Source organism: Macaca fascicularis, chromosome 11 (assembly GCF_037993035.2).
Source record: "Macaca fascicularis isolate 582-1 chromosome 11, T2T-MFA8v1.1".
NCBI lineage: Eukaryota > Metazoa > Chordata > Mammalia > Primates > Cercopithecidae > Macaca > Macaca fascicularis.
In genome coordinates this window covers 46,266,666-46,283,609 of record NC_088385.1, presented here as the reverse complement: position 1 = coordinate 46,283,609, position 16,944 = coordinate 46,266,666, and the positions used below count along the sequence as shown (strand labels likewise).

General features: G+C 34.3%; 1 protein-coding gene and 1 non-coding gene across 7 annotated transcripts in view; both read left to right on the top strand.

Annotated features, from left to right (window-relative positions):
- The window catches only part of SLC2A13 (solute carrier family 2 member 13), a 369,307-nt gene that overhangs the window by 297,302 nt on the left and 55,061 nt on the right, over nt 1–16,944 (top strand). For 2 of the 6 annotated variants that reach the window (XM_005570576.4, XM_074006603.1), the window contains one exon: nt 713–838. The exons of 1 other annotated variant lie outside the window; for it this stretch is intronic. In XM_005570576.4, coding sequence (XP_005570633.1) covers nt 713–838 — 126 coding nt within the window. Of the gene's footprint in view, nt 1–460; nt 1,444–16,944 lie in introns of those variants that run through there. 3 more of the 6 variants (XR_012420133.1, XR_012420134.1, XM_074006600.1) reach the window with 3 other exon arrangements.
- On the top strand, nt 10,417–10,550 carry LOC123567789 (small nucleolar RNA SNORA22). The gene has a single exon (XR_006690892.1). It is a non-coding gene; the product is annotated as a small nucleolar RNA SNORA22 (small nucleolar RNA).

Sequence of the window (16,944 nt, the reverse complement as noted above, 5' to 3'; positions counted from 1 at the left end):
AAATGAGCAGTTAGTAACTGATTATGACTTTGTGATCCAATTAGCAGATGTGATTAGCGGATGGTTAGCCTTTGTTCCTATACCTACTTCTTTTAAATTAAGAATAATCCGTAATTGATACTCAGTATAACTTTGCTGAAAGCACAGATTTCACCAAGATATTAACAATGGCCATATTTGAGTAGTAGTATTTTTGTTTAACTTTTTTCTTTAGACATCATGTTTTTCATTGTTTGAATTTTCTTTTTCAGGATATGTATTAGGAAAAAAAACTATTTTCATTTTTTAAAATAGATGGTGCATGAGGTAGACAATTAAGAGAAATGAATGCTTTGATGCAACTTGGAACCAGTCAGGGCTGGATCACAATGAGCCAGTCTACAGCTTGGTAACAAACTCATTGGTTTAGGAAAGCAAAAGTTTATTTGCTCCAGATTGACGGGGACTCTTCTACATTCAGTCTCTCAGATCCAAGCCTCCTTCAGCTCAAAGTGGCTTCCAAAGTTGATGTGGCCAAAAGAGGGAGAAATCGAAGAGACCAGCCAGCTCTCACCTGGCTTGGCACATGTCACTTTCCTTGGCCAAAACAAATCCGAAGGCCCCAAGCTGACTGCACAAGAGAGTGGAAAATGCAGAGAAGCACATGGAATCCAGTATATGGTGAGCACCAGTTGTCTCTGCCAACATGACGGTAACTCTTTTCATTTTTCAGTTACTGTAATGAATGTATGTTGGATCCAGACTGCGGTTTCTGCTACAAGATGAACAAATCAACTGTCATTGACTCCTCCTGTGTTCCAGTTAATAAAGCATCTACAAATGAGGCAGCCTGGGGCAGGTATATCACTCATTTTACCATACGAATGTATAATAATATTTCAAAATGAGGCTTATGTTTAAGTTTTCAGAGTGCTTGCACTTATAGCAGTTCTTTTAAACTGACCTTCATAATTACATTACTTTGCAGCATATACTGGTGATAGTGGATGCAAAGCATTGCAATTGTGTGTTCCACGCAGAGTAGAAGGCACCCAGGCCTAGACTTTTGGAGACCCAGATTTCTCTAATAAGGTATAGGAGTTTGGATCTTTAGTTTTAGGCAGGTGTTCACAAATACTGCCAAGGCAATTTCTCCCACTGCATATTGTTGAATTACACTGTATTTCCAAACTCCCAAACTTTTAAATGAAAGAAAACTGTAAAGTGAAAATGAATTATTATCACATTAAGCCGCACGTGGTGCATCACGCAAAATGAATTATTATCACATTAAGCCGCACGTGGTGTAACCCCAGCACTTTGGGAGGCTGAGGCAGGCAGATCACTTGAGGTCAGGAGTTCGAGACCACTCTGGCCAACATGGTAAAACCCTGTCTCTACAAAATTACAAAAATTAGCTGGGAGTGGTGGCACATGCCTGTAATCCCAGCTGCTCAGGAGGCTAAGGCAGGAGAATCACTTGAACCCAGGAGATAGAGGTTGCAGTGAGCCGAGATCAAACCACTGCTCTCCAGCCTGGACAGCAGAGTGAGACTGCCTCAAAAAAAAAAAAAAAAAAAGAATTACTATCACGTTAAATTATTTCATGAAACTATTTTTTTATTCCTAGAGGCCTTTTCCAGGGTTGAGTGAAATTAAGCAAAATAAGGATAAAAGTTGGTAATCATTGGCATGTAACTAGCTTGGGAGGCTAGAAACCTTAATATTTTTGGTTTGTAGTAGATGCATAAATGAAATATTAATATAAAATAAATAAATATTCTCCAGATTTGTGAACTAACATTTGTATCCAGACATATAAAATGTGCAAATGTTATTTGATATGGCTTTAACCTCTTTTGTGTTTTAAATTCCTATAAAATAATATGCTCTTGTCTACTCATAGTACTGATAAAGGCAATGAAATCTGTAATAAAGTATTGTGTCTCATAGGAGCTTATAGATAAAGTATAATGTAATAATCATTTCATTAGAGAACTGCTCCAAAGAAGCAAATTATATATGTTAGTTGAGTCAAGATCCAGACCACATTTTAAATATACTAATTACAAAGAAATATGTAAAAGAAATACAATTAGTATTTTAAATGAACACTCAAAAGAGTTTCTTTTAAAAATATTCAGTGTATAGTTTTCATCAGCCAAACTTAGTTAGTGAGTTAATTGATTAAATATTTCTAGATGTACTTGTTCACAGCTTTAAACTTTCAGAGTGTTGTTTTTGCCAATGGGAAAAAAAAAACTAAGTTACTACTAGTCTAGAATTATGAACATGTTATGAAATCTGTTAGAAATGTACATAGTTTCCTGTATTTTACATAATTAATTAATAAACTTATTAGAACTCTCTACTAAATAGTAAGGAGGCACTAAAATTAGATGTTTCTCTTACCTTCAGTAGAAGGGTTAGAGGTCAGAGGCCTCAAAGCAGGAGTTTTGACTTTTTTGCAAATAACAAATCATACAACTTTTTAGTAGTAATGTTTATTCCTTTATTTCGGAAAGATTAACAACTCACTCTTACATTTCATTTGTATTTTTATACCATCATCCTGTAGCTGCACATGAATTAGAGAAAAGTAAGGCACAGATAATAACTAAGTAGCAAAAATAAAAATAACTTTAAAAAATGATGTTCACAGCATATTCTTACAATAGTCGCAAACTCTTTACAAGGAAAAGAAAGAAAAAACCCCATGTTTTCTTACTTCTCCCTGTGCTGTGCAACAGTGCTCCTTCTCGGTGGGCCACTGCTATTGGTTACATCCTTAGTTTTGGCTAGAAAAGAGCAAAAAAGCAGGATGTGTTCTCCATGAAAAATTCTTCAGATAGATTTTCCACATGTAGGTAAAATAATATTCAGTATATATAATAGTAAATATTTTTGTTGGTTGGTTGGTGGTTTGGTTGACAGATTTGATACAATTACCTGGAATGGAACTCTAAGGCAAAATCAACCATTACCTTGGATTCACATCTAGAGATATACTATAAATATTTCAAGGTCAAGTATTGAGGCAGTCCATAGCCATATATCCTAATCTCTAACTGTAGCTGTTTCCTGAAAAGACACCAGGTGGAATGGCAACACCATTGATGATGGGAATAGTATAATACTGTTGATTAACTCTGAATTGTCAGTATAGTGAAAATCATTTGTCCGTATAATCAACTATGAGATTATTTATCAGTATGCTTTTCTATATCTCTGTTGTTAAATTTCAATGAAAACTTAAAAAAAATTATTTAGCAGACTTTTAGAAAGTGTAGTAGACTGAGCTGATGCAGGAAAATCTCCTGCCCATTAACCTGCCCCTACACCTCCAACATGCATCCCACACACATTCAAGTTTAATGCACAGCGGAACTTGAAAGAAATCCCCAAGTGCCACAACAGAGTGTGAGTGGTGAGCCCGCATGGGAATATCAGAAGAGAATATAGGCCTTACAGGTGAGAGGTTAGGGTTTTTAATGCTGAGGGAGATTAGCTCCAGGCCTTGCCTCTGTAGCTACAAAGCACTATCCATGTTCTGAAATAGGGACAAGAAAAATTCTAACTAGACTGGGCTTGGAAAGCTACCTACTTCTCTGCCGCTCACTTGGGACTACAAATGGAAATAGTGTCACACATGAAAAAGCAAAACCAAGAGCCTTTGCTATTAGGGAGTGTGTGTTCTCATTTCACACTGCCTTTGTGAAGTGGGAACCATGAGTTGAGAAACATAAACACTAAAATAAATAAATTGAATGAAAAATAGGTCCTAAACTGGAGACATCCATAGAGACATGTTAGGAATCCACATGAAATTATCAGAACCCAGTGTATGTGAGATGTCCATGGGAAGCAACTCTTGGTAAATGCAGGAGGACAGTCAGAGAGTATTAGGCTGGTGCAAAAGTTAATTGCGGTTTTACCATTACTTTTAAGTAATTAACTTTTGCACCAACCTAATAGAAAGCACACCAATTATTGGAGGCGAGGAAGCCACCAAGTATGACAGATGGACAAATGAATACATAAAGAACCTTGCATTGCAAAAAAATAAGAGTATTTAAAAGCAATAAAGGAAAGTATATTTTTCAATTATACTGAAAGTTATATGCTTATGATTGGTGCAGTATATATGTGTATTTTTATATGAGACATATGTATGTTATAATTCAGCAATTTTTGCAAAAAAAAAGTAAAACTTGGGAAGCTGAAATTCTAGAGAAATGACATAGGATGTGGTATGATAACTTTTAGAAAAAAGTCTTCTAATGATTATTTTAAAATTTTCTGCTTTTTGGGTTTTTTTCAGAAAGAAATTGAGATTACAATTAGTTTTTCAATTTGTTAAAAATATGAGAGTAAGCTCTTAAAATATGAACTATTAGAGGGAGAAATAAGAGACTCAAAGTATAATAAGAGAGGAAGGGGCAAAAAACAAAAACCCAGAAAAATTACATCTAAATGTAACTGTTTTTAAAATAAAAAATAAACCAATTAAACACAATTGTAAAAGATAAAGATCTTCATATTGAATTTTTTAATACAGTTGTATGCTGTTCACAGGAGACAGTCACAGAAAGGTTAGAAATATAGAAATAGAGGAAAGAAAAAATTAGACAAGTACTAAGTCAAAAAGACAAAAAATAGCAGAGACTAGAGTATTCAGAAAATTTACAAGCTTGATAGGAGAGTCAAGTAGAACATAATGTAGAGAATGCCATTCTTTTTAAGAAACCATGGAACACTTATGAAATTTTACCATGTTCAAGCACAAAGAGTAAATTCAGTAAGCTTATATAAATGTATAGATATTTCAGTAAATTCTAAGTAAATCCAAATAATCAGTATCATCCAGAACATGTTTTCTAATAAAAATGCAATAAAACTATAAAACAAAAGAAAGATATTTATCACCCCTTCTAGTTTAGCTTGGGAACTAAAATAAACAAAACACCCAAAAAGCAACTTCAAATTAATGAATAGGTTTAGAAGAAATCACAGTGCAAAACAAGATGTTAAAATTAATAACTAAACAGATCCATAAGAGGTTAGACGTAGAACATAGAGTAAGCCTGTAGAGTTAGCAGAGGATGGGAAGAGCAAAGCAAAGAAATACTCGAGAGGATCAAGAAATAAAAGTTCTTAAAGAAGACTAACAAAAGGTAGAAACTTCTTGCAATACTGATCAAGAAGAGAGAGAAGGCTCAAACAATATTTAGAAAAAAAAAGATGTATAACAATGGATAGTAAAGATTTTTAAATTCATAAGAGAATACTATGAACAGTGTTCTCCAGTGCATGTGAAAACAGATAAATGGACAGTTTTCAAGAAAAAATGTAACTTTCCAAAACCAATTCCAAACCTCTGTGAAGCGAGTGATTTCTATACCCTACTTACAGATGAGAATAGTGTTACTTAGAGGTTCTGAATGACTTTCTCAAAGTCAAAAGGCCAGTAAGTTCACTTCTGTTAGGGGAGCAACAATTGAGTAGTGGAAAGATACACATTTTAGTTTCAGGTGGTTTCCAATTTCTAAGTTAAAGTATGTTATTGACAAATCAGGCATTAGAATGTTTTTTTTGTTTTGTTTTGTTTTGTTTTGTTTTGTTTGTTTTCTGTATTTATCTGTGTCTGTTTATCCACCCCCCTACCTCCTGACTCTGCATCTACACGAAACCATAAATACTCTATTCTGGAACTTCAAACCTCCTGACTGTTTAAAATAGTGTTGCCAATGAGGGACACTTTCTTAATGCGCTGATTCAGTATTTGTTTCCTATAATACAGCACTTTCGCTCTGTAATTAGAAACACTAAAATAGCTAGATAGATTCCCTATTTGGCAATTCATTGTTTTCTGTACTCATTCAGCAGAGATATTTTTCTCAAAGCTGCACTCTGATGTAACACCCAGTCTGTTTTCCCAGCATTTCACCGCTCTCCCACACCGATTCTAGTCAGTTTAAACCCCTTGTCATTACCCTAATATCTGTTATAATTTCCTGTCTCTACGTCTTTTCTCACACTGTGCCTTCTGTCTAGAATTTACCCTCCTAGATCTCTGCCTGAAATCTATTTTTTTTTTTCTCGGATTAGATGTCCCTTTTTCCTTGCAGTTTCTGTGATAAGCCCCAGAAAACAATGCTTATTCTATCTCCTGCTGCCCTCTAGCACTCCCCTGGTTGTCACATACTATAAGAGACATTTCCTGGCTATAAGATGAATGATAGCCATTTAAGTCCTACTGGAACACCTCACAGGGCTGACACTATGTGCCACTTAGCAGTAGCAGTGTGAGGCAACCTGGCCTGGGGATTTCCAGGAGACACATCCACCTCAGTACAGATGCAATTCTTACAAACCTTTGAACAAAGTTACCCTTACAAGACTAGCTTAACCTCGTTTTATGAATGAAAGACCCGGTAACTGACTCAGATTGAACACAGGTATAAGAAAGGGGAAGAATCCCCCAAGCTCTGAGAATAGTCTCCAGATGGAAACCCTCCTGGGTGGGCGGTCATCTGATCCGTGATTGAATCTGGCTCATGCCGCCCACCTGCTCCCATTATCCAACTTGTAAGAGCACTGCTAGAATAAACTGCTGGTGTTCAACATCAGTCGGTGTCTAAGTCTCATCTTTGATGTGAATCAGACCACATTGGAAGAAAAATTGCCACTGGGGAAGCCAGTTAACTATGACCATCCAAAACCCCTGAATAATGAATGATCCTTGTATAATTTGTATGATAATTATATTTTTATATGATAGCAATCTGTGTTTGAATGTATATTTGCTTCTAGATTATAAATTCTAATTTCTATATTCTGCACTGTTTTTAAACTTTTGGTGTTTTATATACATCAAGCATTCAATCAATAATTATAAAAATATATAGGGGTTTAAAATTATCACAGTTATAAATGAGAGGATATGATGTTCCTGTCACTTCATTTTAGTTACATCTTTTGCATCCGTACTTATTTCCGGGAAAGGAAACTTATAAAAGGAAAAAATTGAAGTAATGCAATTTACATTAACACAAAGCGTTAATGTTTACCTGTACTAACATAAAAACACTAAAAAACAGTTTAAAAATAAAATTTAACCATGTGCTTCAGTATATTACCGCAAAAATATTGCTTGGAGCCATACTTTATGAAAAACACTTTTTAAAAATTATTGGAAGAAGCTAGGTGAGTTGGCACATTCCTGTAGTCCTAGCTACCCGAGAGGCTAAGGCAGGAGGATCACTTGAGCCCAGGAGTTTAAAGCTAGCCTGGGTAACATAGCAGGACTCCATCTATAATCATCATCATCACCATCATCATCGTCATCATCATCATCATCGTCATCCTGGCTAAAAATTATTAGAAGAAATATTCAGCATTTTTCCTGAAAATATTCACTGATATGCCAGGGAAGCAGTTTATCTATGGTGATAGCATAAGACCAAATGTATTACAAAACTATATCAAATAGCAAAAACAGAGCATTTTCCTTTGTAACCTCTGTAAATTTTTTGAAAAGAGATATCATTTTTGTATTTAGAAAATGAAATTTATTTTATCATTAACAAACCACATCATTATCTTAAGGTACTCATGTACAGGATTGATGTATTTTTATCAGCTAGTCACATAGGGATAGGAAAAACTCCAGCTGTGCTCCTAAATTAATAACAGTGTAGCTCAAAGTTAATTTTTACCAACATAAATTTTATAGAGAGAAGTATAGTATCTAATATAGAATATTTTAATCAATTTGAGTTTTAAAATTCTACTTTTCTTCATGTTACTGCTTAAATAGAAGTCATTATGGTACATTATTCTCTTTAGTGTCTGTGGCTGCATGTTATGTGTTTGGAAGTTTCATCTACCTGTAAATAATTTCAGAGATCACATGCCTCTAGGCTATTACTTTTTCAAGTTCAGAAACTTAGATTCCCTTGGATTTAGTGACTATGTTGCAGACTCTGATACTATTTATGTTGCACAGTCTACAAATCAAAAGACCAAAACACTTCTGAATAATTCATCTCCCTCGTCCATGTTAATTTATTGAATTTCTTAGTTGATATTTAATTGTAATAATAAATAAACACTTTTAAACAGTTTTATCCAAGTAGTGATATTCATAGTATATTTGACTACCTTTCATTTTTAGTCAAAAGCTAATATTTCTAGTCAACCCATGTTCCTTTTACATTTTTAAAATTTTTCTTCATATTTCCTTTGAAAAGTAGACTGTGAGTTATTTCTCACTAAAGAAGATTAAATAAGACTAAGATTTTTATTATGAGGATAAAAGCCAAAGTTTGAATTCCATGTGTCTGGTGAATGTAAGATAACAGTGGTGAACCTTGGTTCATCAAACATTGGAGCAATTAAGCATCAGAAGATGTACAGCAGAGTGAAGTCTGGGGAGCTTGAAATTTATTAAAAAGGGGGTTGAGAAAGTAATGAGAACAAGAGAAAGGAAAATGTATGGCTGGCGCCAATACAGGAAATATGAGTTTAGATCAGATTGTTAAAGAGCCTTATTTAGAGATTTTAATTTGTTTTTTATAGGTACATTTTTATAGGTGTGGGAATCATATTGCCAGTGATTTTAGGTGAATGGCTTTATGTGATACCTGGACATGGACAGGATATTGTGTCACATAGTGAGTTAAATATTTTCAGTCTGTGAAGAAGAAAATCAATTGGCTAGCATGATTTTAACACTTGGGCAGGAAACATTATCTAATTAGAAATTAATAATGTTCTTTTCATTCCATTTTTATGTAACCATCTTCTATTCTTGGCAAGTGTGATTTTGATTGATTGTATTATTGTTCAAAATATCTGCTGCCGCTCCCAAGGGAAGGACTGTATTTCCCTGGCCCATTCAGTCTTATCCACATGAGTTTTTCTGGCCAAGGAAATTAGAGTGGAACCAATCCCTGTCATTTCTGAACCAAAGCTTTAAGGCATGGAGTTTTAAACAAAGATTTTCCATGTCCTCTTTTCCTTCTTCAGTATAGTTGGCCATATCCTAAAATAGAAGGTGTTCCATTAGATTTGGTCACAGGGTGAAGAAACTGTGGAGCAGAAGCATAACTGACCTGAAGCAGACCTGTGGTGTGAGCAATGCATTAACCTTGGGGTTTGTCAATCTCACTGCAATCTGACCTCTTCTGTTACTCTGACATAGTTGGTTCTCTTCTGACTGATATAGCAAGATAAGCTGGATTCTACTGTGGAAGGGCACAAAATTTTTTGTTTAAGTTATAAAAGGAACTCTAAAGAAAACTATTAAACAAATAGTAGTACAGGGCAATGAAAGAAAGGGTAAAAAAATTATGAAAGGGATTGCCAAATGTCGTGAGTTTGGGGAACACTGCCATAGGAAGTAGAGAGTTGTTAAGGTTTTTAAGTAGGGGCAATGTAAGTGGCTTTAGGTTTAAGAGATAAAATTCTGATATAGGAAGGAAGAAGAAATTGTAAAGAATTTTATAAAGAACAAGTAAAGGGCGGGGCATTTGGAAATATAGTAATATAAGGGATATAGAAGAATGGTGCTTGCATTTTTAAATGTTGTTTTTTATATATATAAATTTAAAAATTTAAGCAGAAGATTATACATGCTGCTATGGTACAGAAAGAAGAGCAGCATTAGATATCCAGATAATCTCAGGAAGTGTTTTGCTGGACAGCATATATGAAATAAAATTTGACCATTCAAATCAAAGAACCACTGCCTCTGTACACATCATTTGGCATCCAGGTCCTTCCTACTCTCTTGGTTTCAGTGCTAGTTTTATAACATAAACAAAATAGTTTTCCACTACATATGATCTGGGTTTACAACTTGTGCAGTTTGTACAATAGCAATCCATGTTTTAGTATTGGAATATGCATAGACATTCATGAACCAATACCAATCACAATTCCTACAGTTTCAAAACAGTGCCAAAATGGCAACCTGAAAACTGTGATAACACAAAACTCTGTGCTCAGAATTTCTAAGAAAAATCCATTATACTGCCCTTCACTCTGACTTTACTTGTCCTCTGTTAGGATGAATGCTGGCTTATTTTATCTAGGAACTTTATTCTTAAATAGTTCCAAGAATTAACCCACTTCATTTTCATTTCAGAGACACATGTTTCCTGGAACCCTCCAAAAATCACATTTTTTTCTTTTTGTCGTCATTTATTTGGTAAATGAGTATAGGGAAAGATTGGATTTAGAGCTGTTCTGCATGGACAAACTCATAAATATTAAACTTAGGTTTAATTATTGGTAGATTGGATTATATAACAGAATTTAAACTCTGTTCACATTGGTATGGCATTTATACCTGGGAAGATAAAGAGTTTTTTCTGTGGTCATTTTATAGGATTGAAATTTGACATTGTGCTGCATGCTATTAAAAATGTATTATTGCACAGTGAACACCCAAGTGTGCTTTATAGTTCCTTTGGCTTTGACTCTGTGCTAGAGCAATGTCTGTTATTTTCCTCTGCATTGAAAAGAACATTCATCCTTTCAGATGTATTCAGAAAGCCAGCACATTTAACTGAAAGCATATTAAAAAGACTCAGACATTACTCCCTAAGATTTATAATCTAAGAGGTAGATTGTAACATTTACACAAACATACTTCAAAATTATTTTAAAGAAATGAATGTTCCTTTTACAAATACATAGAGAAAGAAAAATATTTACAGTGTATACTGCTTAGCGTCATGGACATTTGAGAGAAAAGGTAAATGAAAAATGTATTGTAGAATGTGCAAATTTGGAGTGATTTTTAGAAATCAACCCTGGGCTTTTAGGAACATCAAATAATAGAAGGTTTGATAAATAAAAGTTTATAGTAAACTATGGGATAGAGTATTTCAGATACAAGATATGGACTGTAAATATTTAAAGATTATGTATTAACACCTTAATATATTTTAAAATAATGCTGAAGGTCTTATAACTGTGACTTACTTTAACTTTCTGTGACATAAATGAGGAAAACAAATTCTCCAAATGATAAAAATACTTGTAAACCATGAATTTATTTTGTGACATTTTTAGGCCCGTAAAAATATATCATATATTCTTTATTATTCATGATGAAAATTTCATTTAAGGCTTAAAAATGAGACTGCCTGTGTGATGCATGGATACCCATTTACTAAACCATTTCAACCATCAAAACTTCTGAAGCCTCAGAGATAGGAACCTGCTTGATTATATAACTATACTGTTTTCCCTTCTGTGGGGTGCAAGCGGTTGTCTGAAAACTGTAATTGACAGTGGAAAATCATCTTTGGTTTAATATTGAGTTTTTGGGAAATACTTGATTATGCAGACCTATGTTGTTTTTTAATTAATTGGCTTAGGAAACAGGCAATCAGAATTCTGCTCAGGAGAATCAGGGAAGAAAAGGGCCAGATCAGAGTTAAGTCAATATTTTACATTTCAATTTTTATACTTAAAACAATATTTTATGTAGAAGCTTTTCTACATCTGTGCTTTCAAACTGTAGTTGTTATTGGTATAGAAACATCTACATTTATTCTGCCTACTTAATTGTTCAACAAACTTTAAGAACTTTCTGTATAACCTAAGATAGAATGCCAAACCATAGTATTTATAAAAACTTGGGGGACATCAGCTAGGACAGTTAGACACACTTGAAACAGAATTTCAAAGGTGATTACAAAGCAGAGATACATGCTGACCTTGGGCTATGTCACATAAGCTACTTATGTAATTAGAACTTATAAACTTATGTAATTAGCTACTTGTAAAGTTAGAGTTAAACAAAGAAGGTAATTACTCAGAGCATCATCTTCCCTGCTAACTCAGATACTATTTTAAGTTCTTCATTGATTCGTAAGAGATCCTATCTGATATCTTGGTAGCAGTGGACATTTTTGCAAGTAATTCTCGATTATTATTACTTGGCTTCTTTAAATAGAAATCAAGAAGGTACAGATCAATATTTGATGTCTTCTCCCCCTCCCCCCAACTCATTTTTTTTTTTTTTTTTCCTGTGACTTCACAGAAAAGTTTCAAAAATCAACTCCTCAGTGTTAGGTGTACATGACTTGGGGAATCATATGATTTTTAGGAGCTCTGTGCATATTTAATAGCTTTTTCAAGACAGTGAAACCAGGAAACGTATTTTGTGCCACTGCAATTAAGCCTAAGAAATTTTATGTGATTGTTTCTGTCTGCCCAGATCCAGGAGGGAGGCAGACTCTGGAAAGCCACAACACATTAGGCATGACTGAGAGGAGGGATCACACACCTGGGGATGTCACTTGAGTCAGAGGAGTGGCCCAAGGGGGCTGTCTGGCAGTGCAAGAATGCAGGAGGTAGATTAGGAAACATTTGTAGAAGTTAAAGAGCTGGAAAGTGTTACCATAAAGAGATACTACTTGAAAGGACAAAGCCGAGGAGAAACTGACAACATAGAATGAAGAAAAACAGGGCAGGCCTAGACAAGCCCAAAGAATGTGTATCCTGGAAGTCAGTTCAGGAAACAAGAACACATAGCCTTCTCTGTAGTGAGTATTCTCATTTGTGGATCTCTCTTTGCTGGGCAGAGAGTAAGTAAGCAGAATTGCCCCAGGTACACTGACAAAGTCCTGATAAGGCTGACAGCTTTGAGTTTTTCTCATAGATTGTTTGGTATCTACATACTTTGGCTATAGATATTTTAAAATATATATAAAGTATGTAAAACTAAAATGACTACTAACTGAAATAGTAGTTAAATTTTGTGATCTACTATGTACAACTAACTTTTTTGTGAATATAGATGAAGGGTTCTGTATCTTTATTTCACTAAACCCCTTAGCGGTCATAAGTTGCCTTTCTCAGCTGACCTTTATAGAAGTTTGATGTTTTGTGATGCAGAAGTTTCATTTCAGGCAAGAAAATGTCTCTGCACTAAATAAGGAGTCGATACAATGTAAGTTACTAAGAGCTCCAATCTGTGGAGCCGATGACCCACAGCTAGAAGCCAGCACACCCCATCCTAAATGGAAACAGTAATGGAATTGATCATTCTGTGGATTTGCCTGTGACTTGTAACAGCAGTGTAACCTTGTCTAATGACCTCCTGCATCCCATCCTAGCACACACACATGGACCACCCCAAAATGAGCAACCTGGAACTGGTTATGAGCTAGTCTGAGTCTTTCAAAAGAGACTTTCTAATGAATTTGTTGAGTACTGCTGTGAGAGATGGTCAAAGAGATTAGTATACTTTTTCCCAATACTATTCACTCTTCTTTTATCTTCCAACTTAAAAGTTGAATGAGATGTTCTCTGTGTGCCGCTGTTATGAAAAAAGAAGGATACAGTCACTCACCACCTACCTATTTTTTTTCCCTCAAGGCATTTGTGGTTCTTGGTATCCTGAAAGTGGGAATGACTCAACCCACAATAGGATAATACATTTGCCCAAGATAAAAGGAAATAATGAAGCATACCCAGTATATAGGATGTAAAAAGCTAAAAATATCTCTTTTTCTAGGCATTTTTATTAAAGGCTTTCAAACTCTTAAAATCTTTAAATTGTTTAGAATTCTTCTGAATTCAGTAGCGCATTGCTTTTCACCAGCTTATCGCCAAGAACTAAGGATGAAGGAGAGCTTCTTGCAGCGTAACCAAAGGAGACCCATGACAGGACAGGCTTATTTGTTGGTTTTTCATCCTAGTGTTTTATTTTTAAAAATTAAGTGAATATTCCTTTATACCCTCAAATACACTCATGTCCAGCTTACTAATATAATTCGTGTAGTACTTATCCTTGATTTTTCTAGGCAACCCAACCTACAGCCTTTCATCTCATCTCATCCTTCACCCCACCAGTGAGAAAAGAACATTTTTGCTTGTAGAAGAAATGTGCTATTTTTTTGTGTAGCACATCAGTACATGTGCTAATTTGAGAATCATAACAAGCGTAGATCCAACCCAGAAACAAACCCCAAGTTCACAAAACTGAAAAAGGAATAGGCAAACTCTAGTTGAAACTGTTTCAGACCTCAGCTCACTATCAACCCAGGACATATTATGTGCCTCATCAATTTAAATGTTACCGTTAGGATTTGGTGGACACTGTTTAAGTCTAGAGAATAGCCAATTGAATAAGACTTGAATATCTAATTGAATTTCTTGAATAAAATGTATACTCAGAACAGAAAATATTTCAGAAATCTATGACTTCATAATGTCACTGGCTCTGAAACATTAACACACTACTTTTGCAGTTTTATTTGGTTATATTTATTTGACAATTGGATCTCTTTTATAGAATATTGTACTGTGCTATAGCTTAACAACTAAAACAACATTTGTTTTTTCCAGACTGGGAATGTCGGAATTATGTCATTGTAGCTAGCATATACTAAGATACTTTTCAGCTATTGCTTCAAATGCTCTATTTTTCCCTGCATGCCCTTTAGTAGAACTACTTTCCAGTGCTTTTTCTATAAGCAATAATTTTGCATTATGGTTATTTTTATCCCTGTTTGCCTCTTCGTGTTCCCCAAACCAGAAACTTCTCAAGGGCAAAGTTGGGATAATGTTGTTCTCGCTGCCAGACATTATGCCTGGATGCACAGAAATCTCTCAGTGCATGTGAATATTAGTGAAAGGATAGTAATAGGTGAAAAGAAAGACTGCTACAGCCTACCAGTCCTGTAGCTGTTTTGACAAAGAACCTGTTCATTTTATTCTTCCAGATGATTTTATATCATGTGGAGAAGATAAGTCTGTTTGAAAAACTTGGAGTAGAAATGACAGTAGTTAGCAATAAAGGCCAGACCATCACCATATCCAATACAGCTCACAATATTCTCTGCTTTATTCTGTTTTCTCTTTTTCTATTTTTGACTCATATTTGGGCATATGGGATTCAGGAAGTTTCTTTCAGAAAGTCTAAAATCAATGGGCAGCTTAGCTTTGGTATAACATAAAGAGAACACTTCCTGGAATCCAGCGACTTTGATTTGTGTCTGGACTCAGTAACTGACCAGAAGATGGCCTTGGGTCATTTATTTTACTTGTCTAATCCTTAGTTTGCGGATATTTAAAATAGAAAAAAGTAATAACACTAGATCTTGCTTACATCCAAGATCACTGAGAAAGTCAAATGAAAAAAAAATGTGAGAAGAATTCGTAAATTTGATTTAATTTTTTAGAGACGAACTTAAAAATCTCAGCTCCACAATCTAGCATATCTTTCTGCTTTACCTAAGTGGATAAAGTGATTGATAATGCATATCTAATTGGCAAATGTGAAATTTAAAATTTCTTTCTTAGTAGTGTTGAGCTACGCCTTGAAGGATAGATAGGATTTGTACATGCAGGGATAGCAGACAGAATTGTATGAGATAACCAAATTTAGTAACTGACAGCAATTTGTGTTTTTCCTCTCTTTAAAATGTTTTTTTTTTTGTTCTTAAGTATGCGAGTATTTTACCATAAAAGAGGAGTTCTTTTTTTTCCTACCAAAGCATTCTTCAGTTTTAAGAACTTTTATCTGTTAACTTTTGTTAAATGTATACAGTTATAACAGTGTTTAGCATTATCAGAATTTTGATCTAATTTTAATGAGCCAGTGTGTTATTTGATACAATAAAGATCAGCTAAAGCCTTCTTGTGTTCTTAAAGGAGTAGATGTTTTTTCTTTACTTTCTATTTGGAAAAAGTTTAGGCTAGTTTTTGAAAACAGTACAAAGAGGAAATTATGAATACATAATTCATTAAGTGTCTTTCGTAAGCTTATTCCTCCTAAGCTATTACACTTGCTGTCTACATCTGTAGCTCATTTCCTAGGGAGGTAAAGCAATGACATTAAAACTCCAGCAATACGATCTACATCAGAATGGTTGATTAATGTTTTGAAGTATTGTCCCCAGACCTCACATTTTAAATTAATTTAATTCTTAATTATCACAAAGAAAGAAAAGAATATGGGCAAAAGTGAAGAGAATATTCAGAGCAGTTTTCCTCCTCTTGAAAGATATGATTATAGCTTTACAGAATTTGGCAATACGATATAGATGAAGTAATATAGGAAATCACTCATACTGGAAATTGTCCAAGATTGAAACTTTCGAAATGTGGAGTTATCCAAGATGTGACTGTGTAGATTTCAGACAGTTTCCAAGAATGACATTCTTCAGCATAAAATGGAAACTCCAATTTTAAAATGCCTGTGTAGGGGTTCTGTTTAGTTAATATTCCCAATTACATATTTTTAATTGCTATTTTAAATTTTAAATCAAGTGGAAATCACATTGAGATTTGTAGATGGTAGTGGCTGCAGCAGTGTTTTAAGTCTCCCTGAAGCTTCTTCAACCCCCACTATTCCAATAAAAACAGACAGTTTGCAAGCAATGGGCCTTATTTGAATCTTGATTCAAATGAACTGAAAAAAAAAATCATTTAAAGACAACCAGGTAAGTGTGAACAGTGATTGGCTGTTTAATGTTCTTAAGAAATTATTGTTAATTTTTCAGGTGCAGTAATCATACTGTTGTATATTTTTTAAGTCCTTGCAGAGATACATACTGAAAGAGTAACAGATGAAATATGGTATCTGAAATTTGTTTCAAAGTAACCCAGGAGAGGTGGAGTAAGTGGCAATTTAGATGAAATGTGATTGGCCATGTGTTTATAGTTGTTGAAAGTTTGTTATGGGTACATCCAGTTAATTATACTGTTCTCTCTACTTTTGAATATATTTGAAAATATTTGTAATAAAATAAAATTTTGATGTATGTCAAAATAAATGCTGACCTAGATTTTTTTTTAAAAAAAGTATTTTTAAGATAGCTAAGAAGCAAATAGAATAAATAAAATGGAATGCAAAAAAAATATCTAATTAATCCAATAAAAGAAGTTTTAAAGGGAGGGCAAAAGTAATACTATAGGCCAGGCACAGTGGGTCATGCC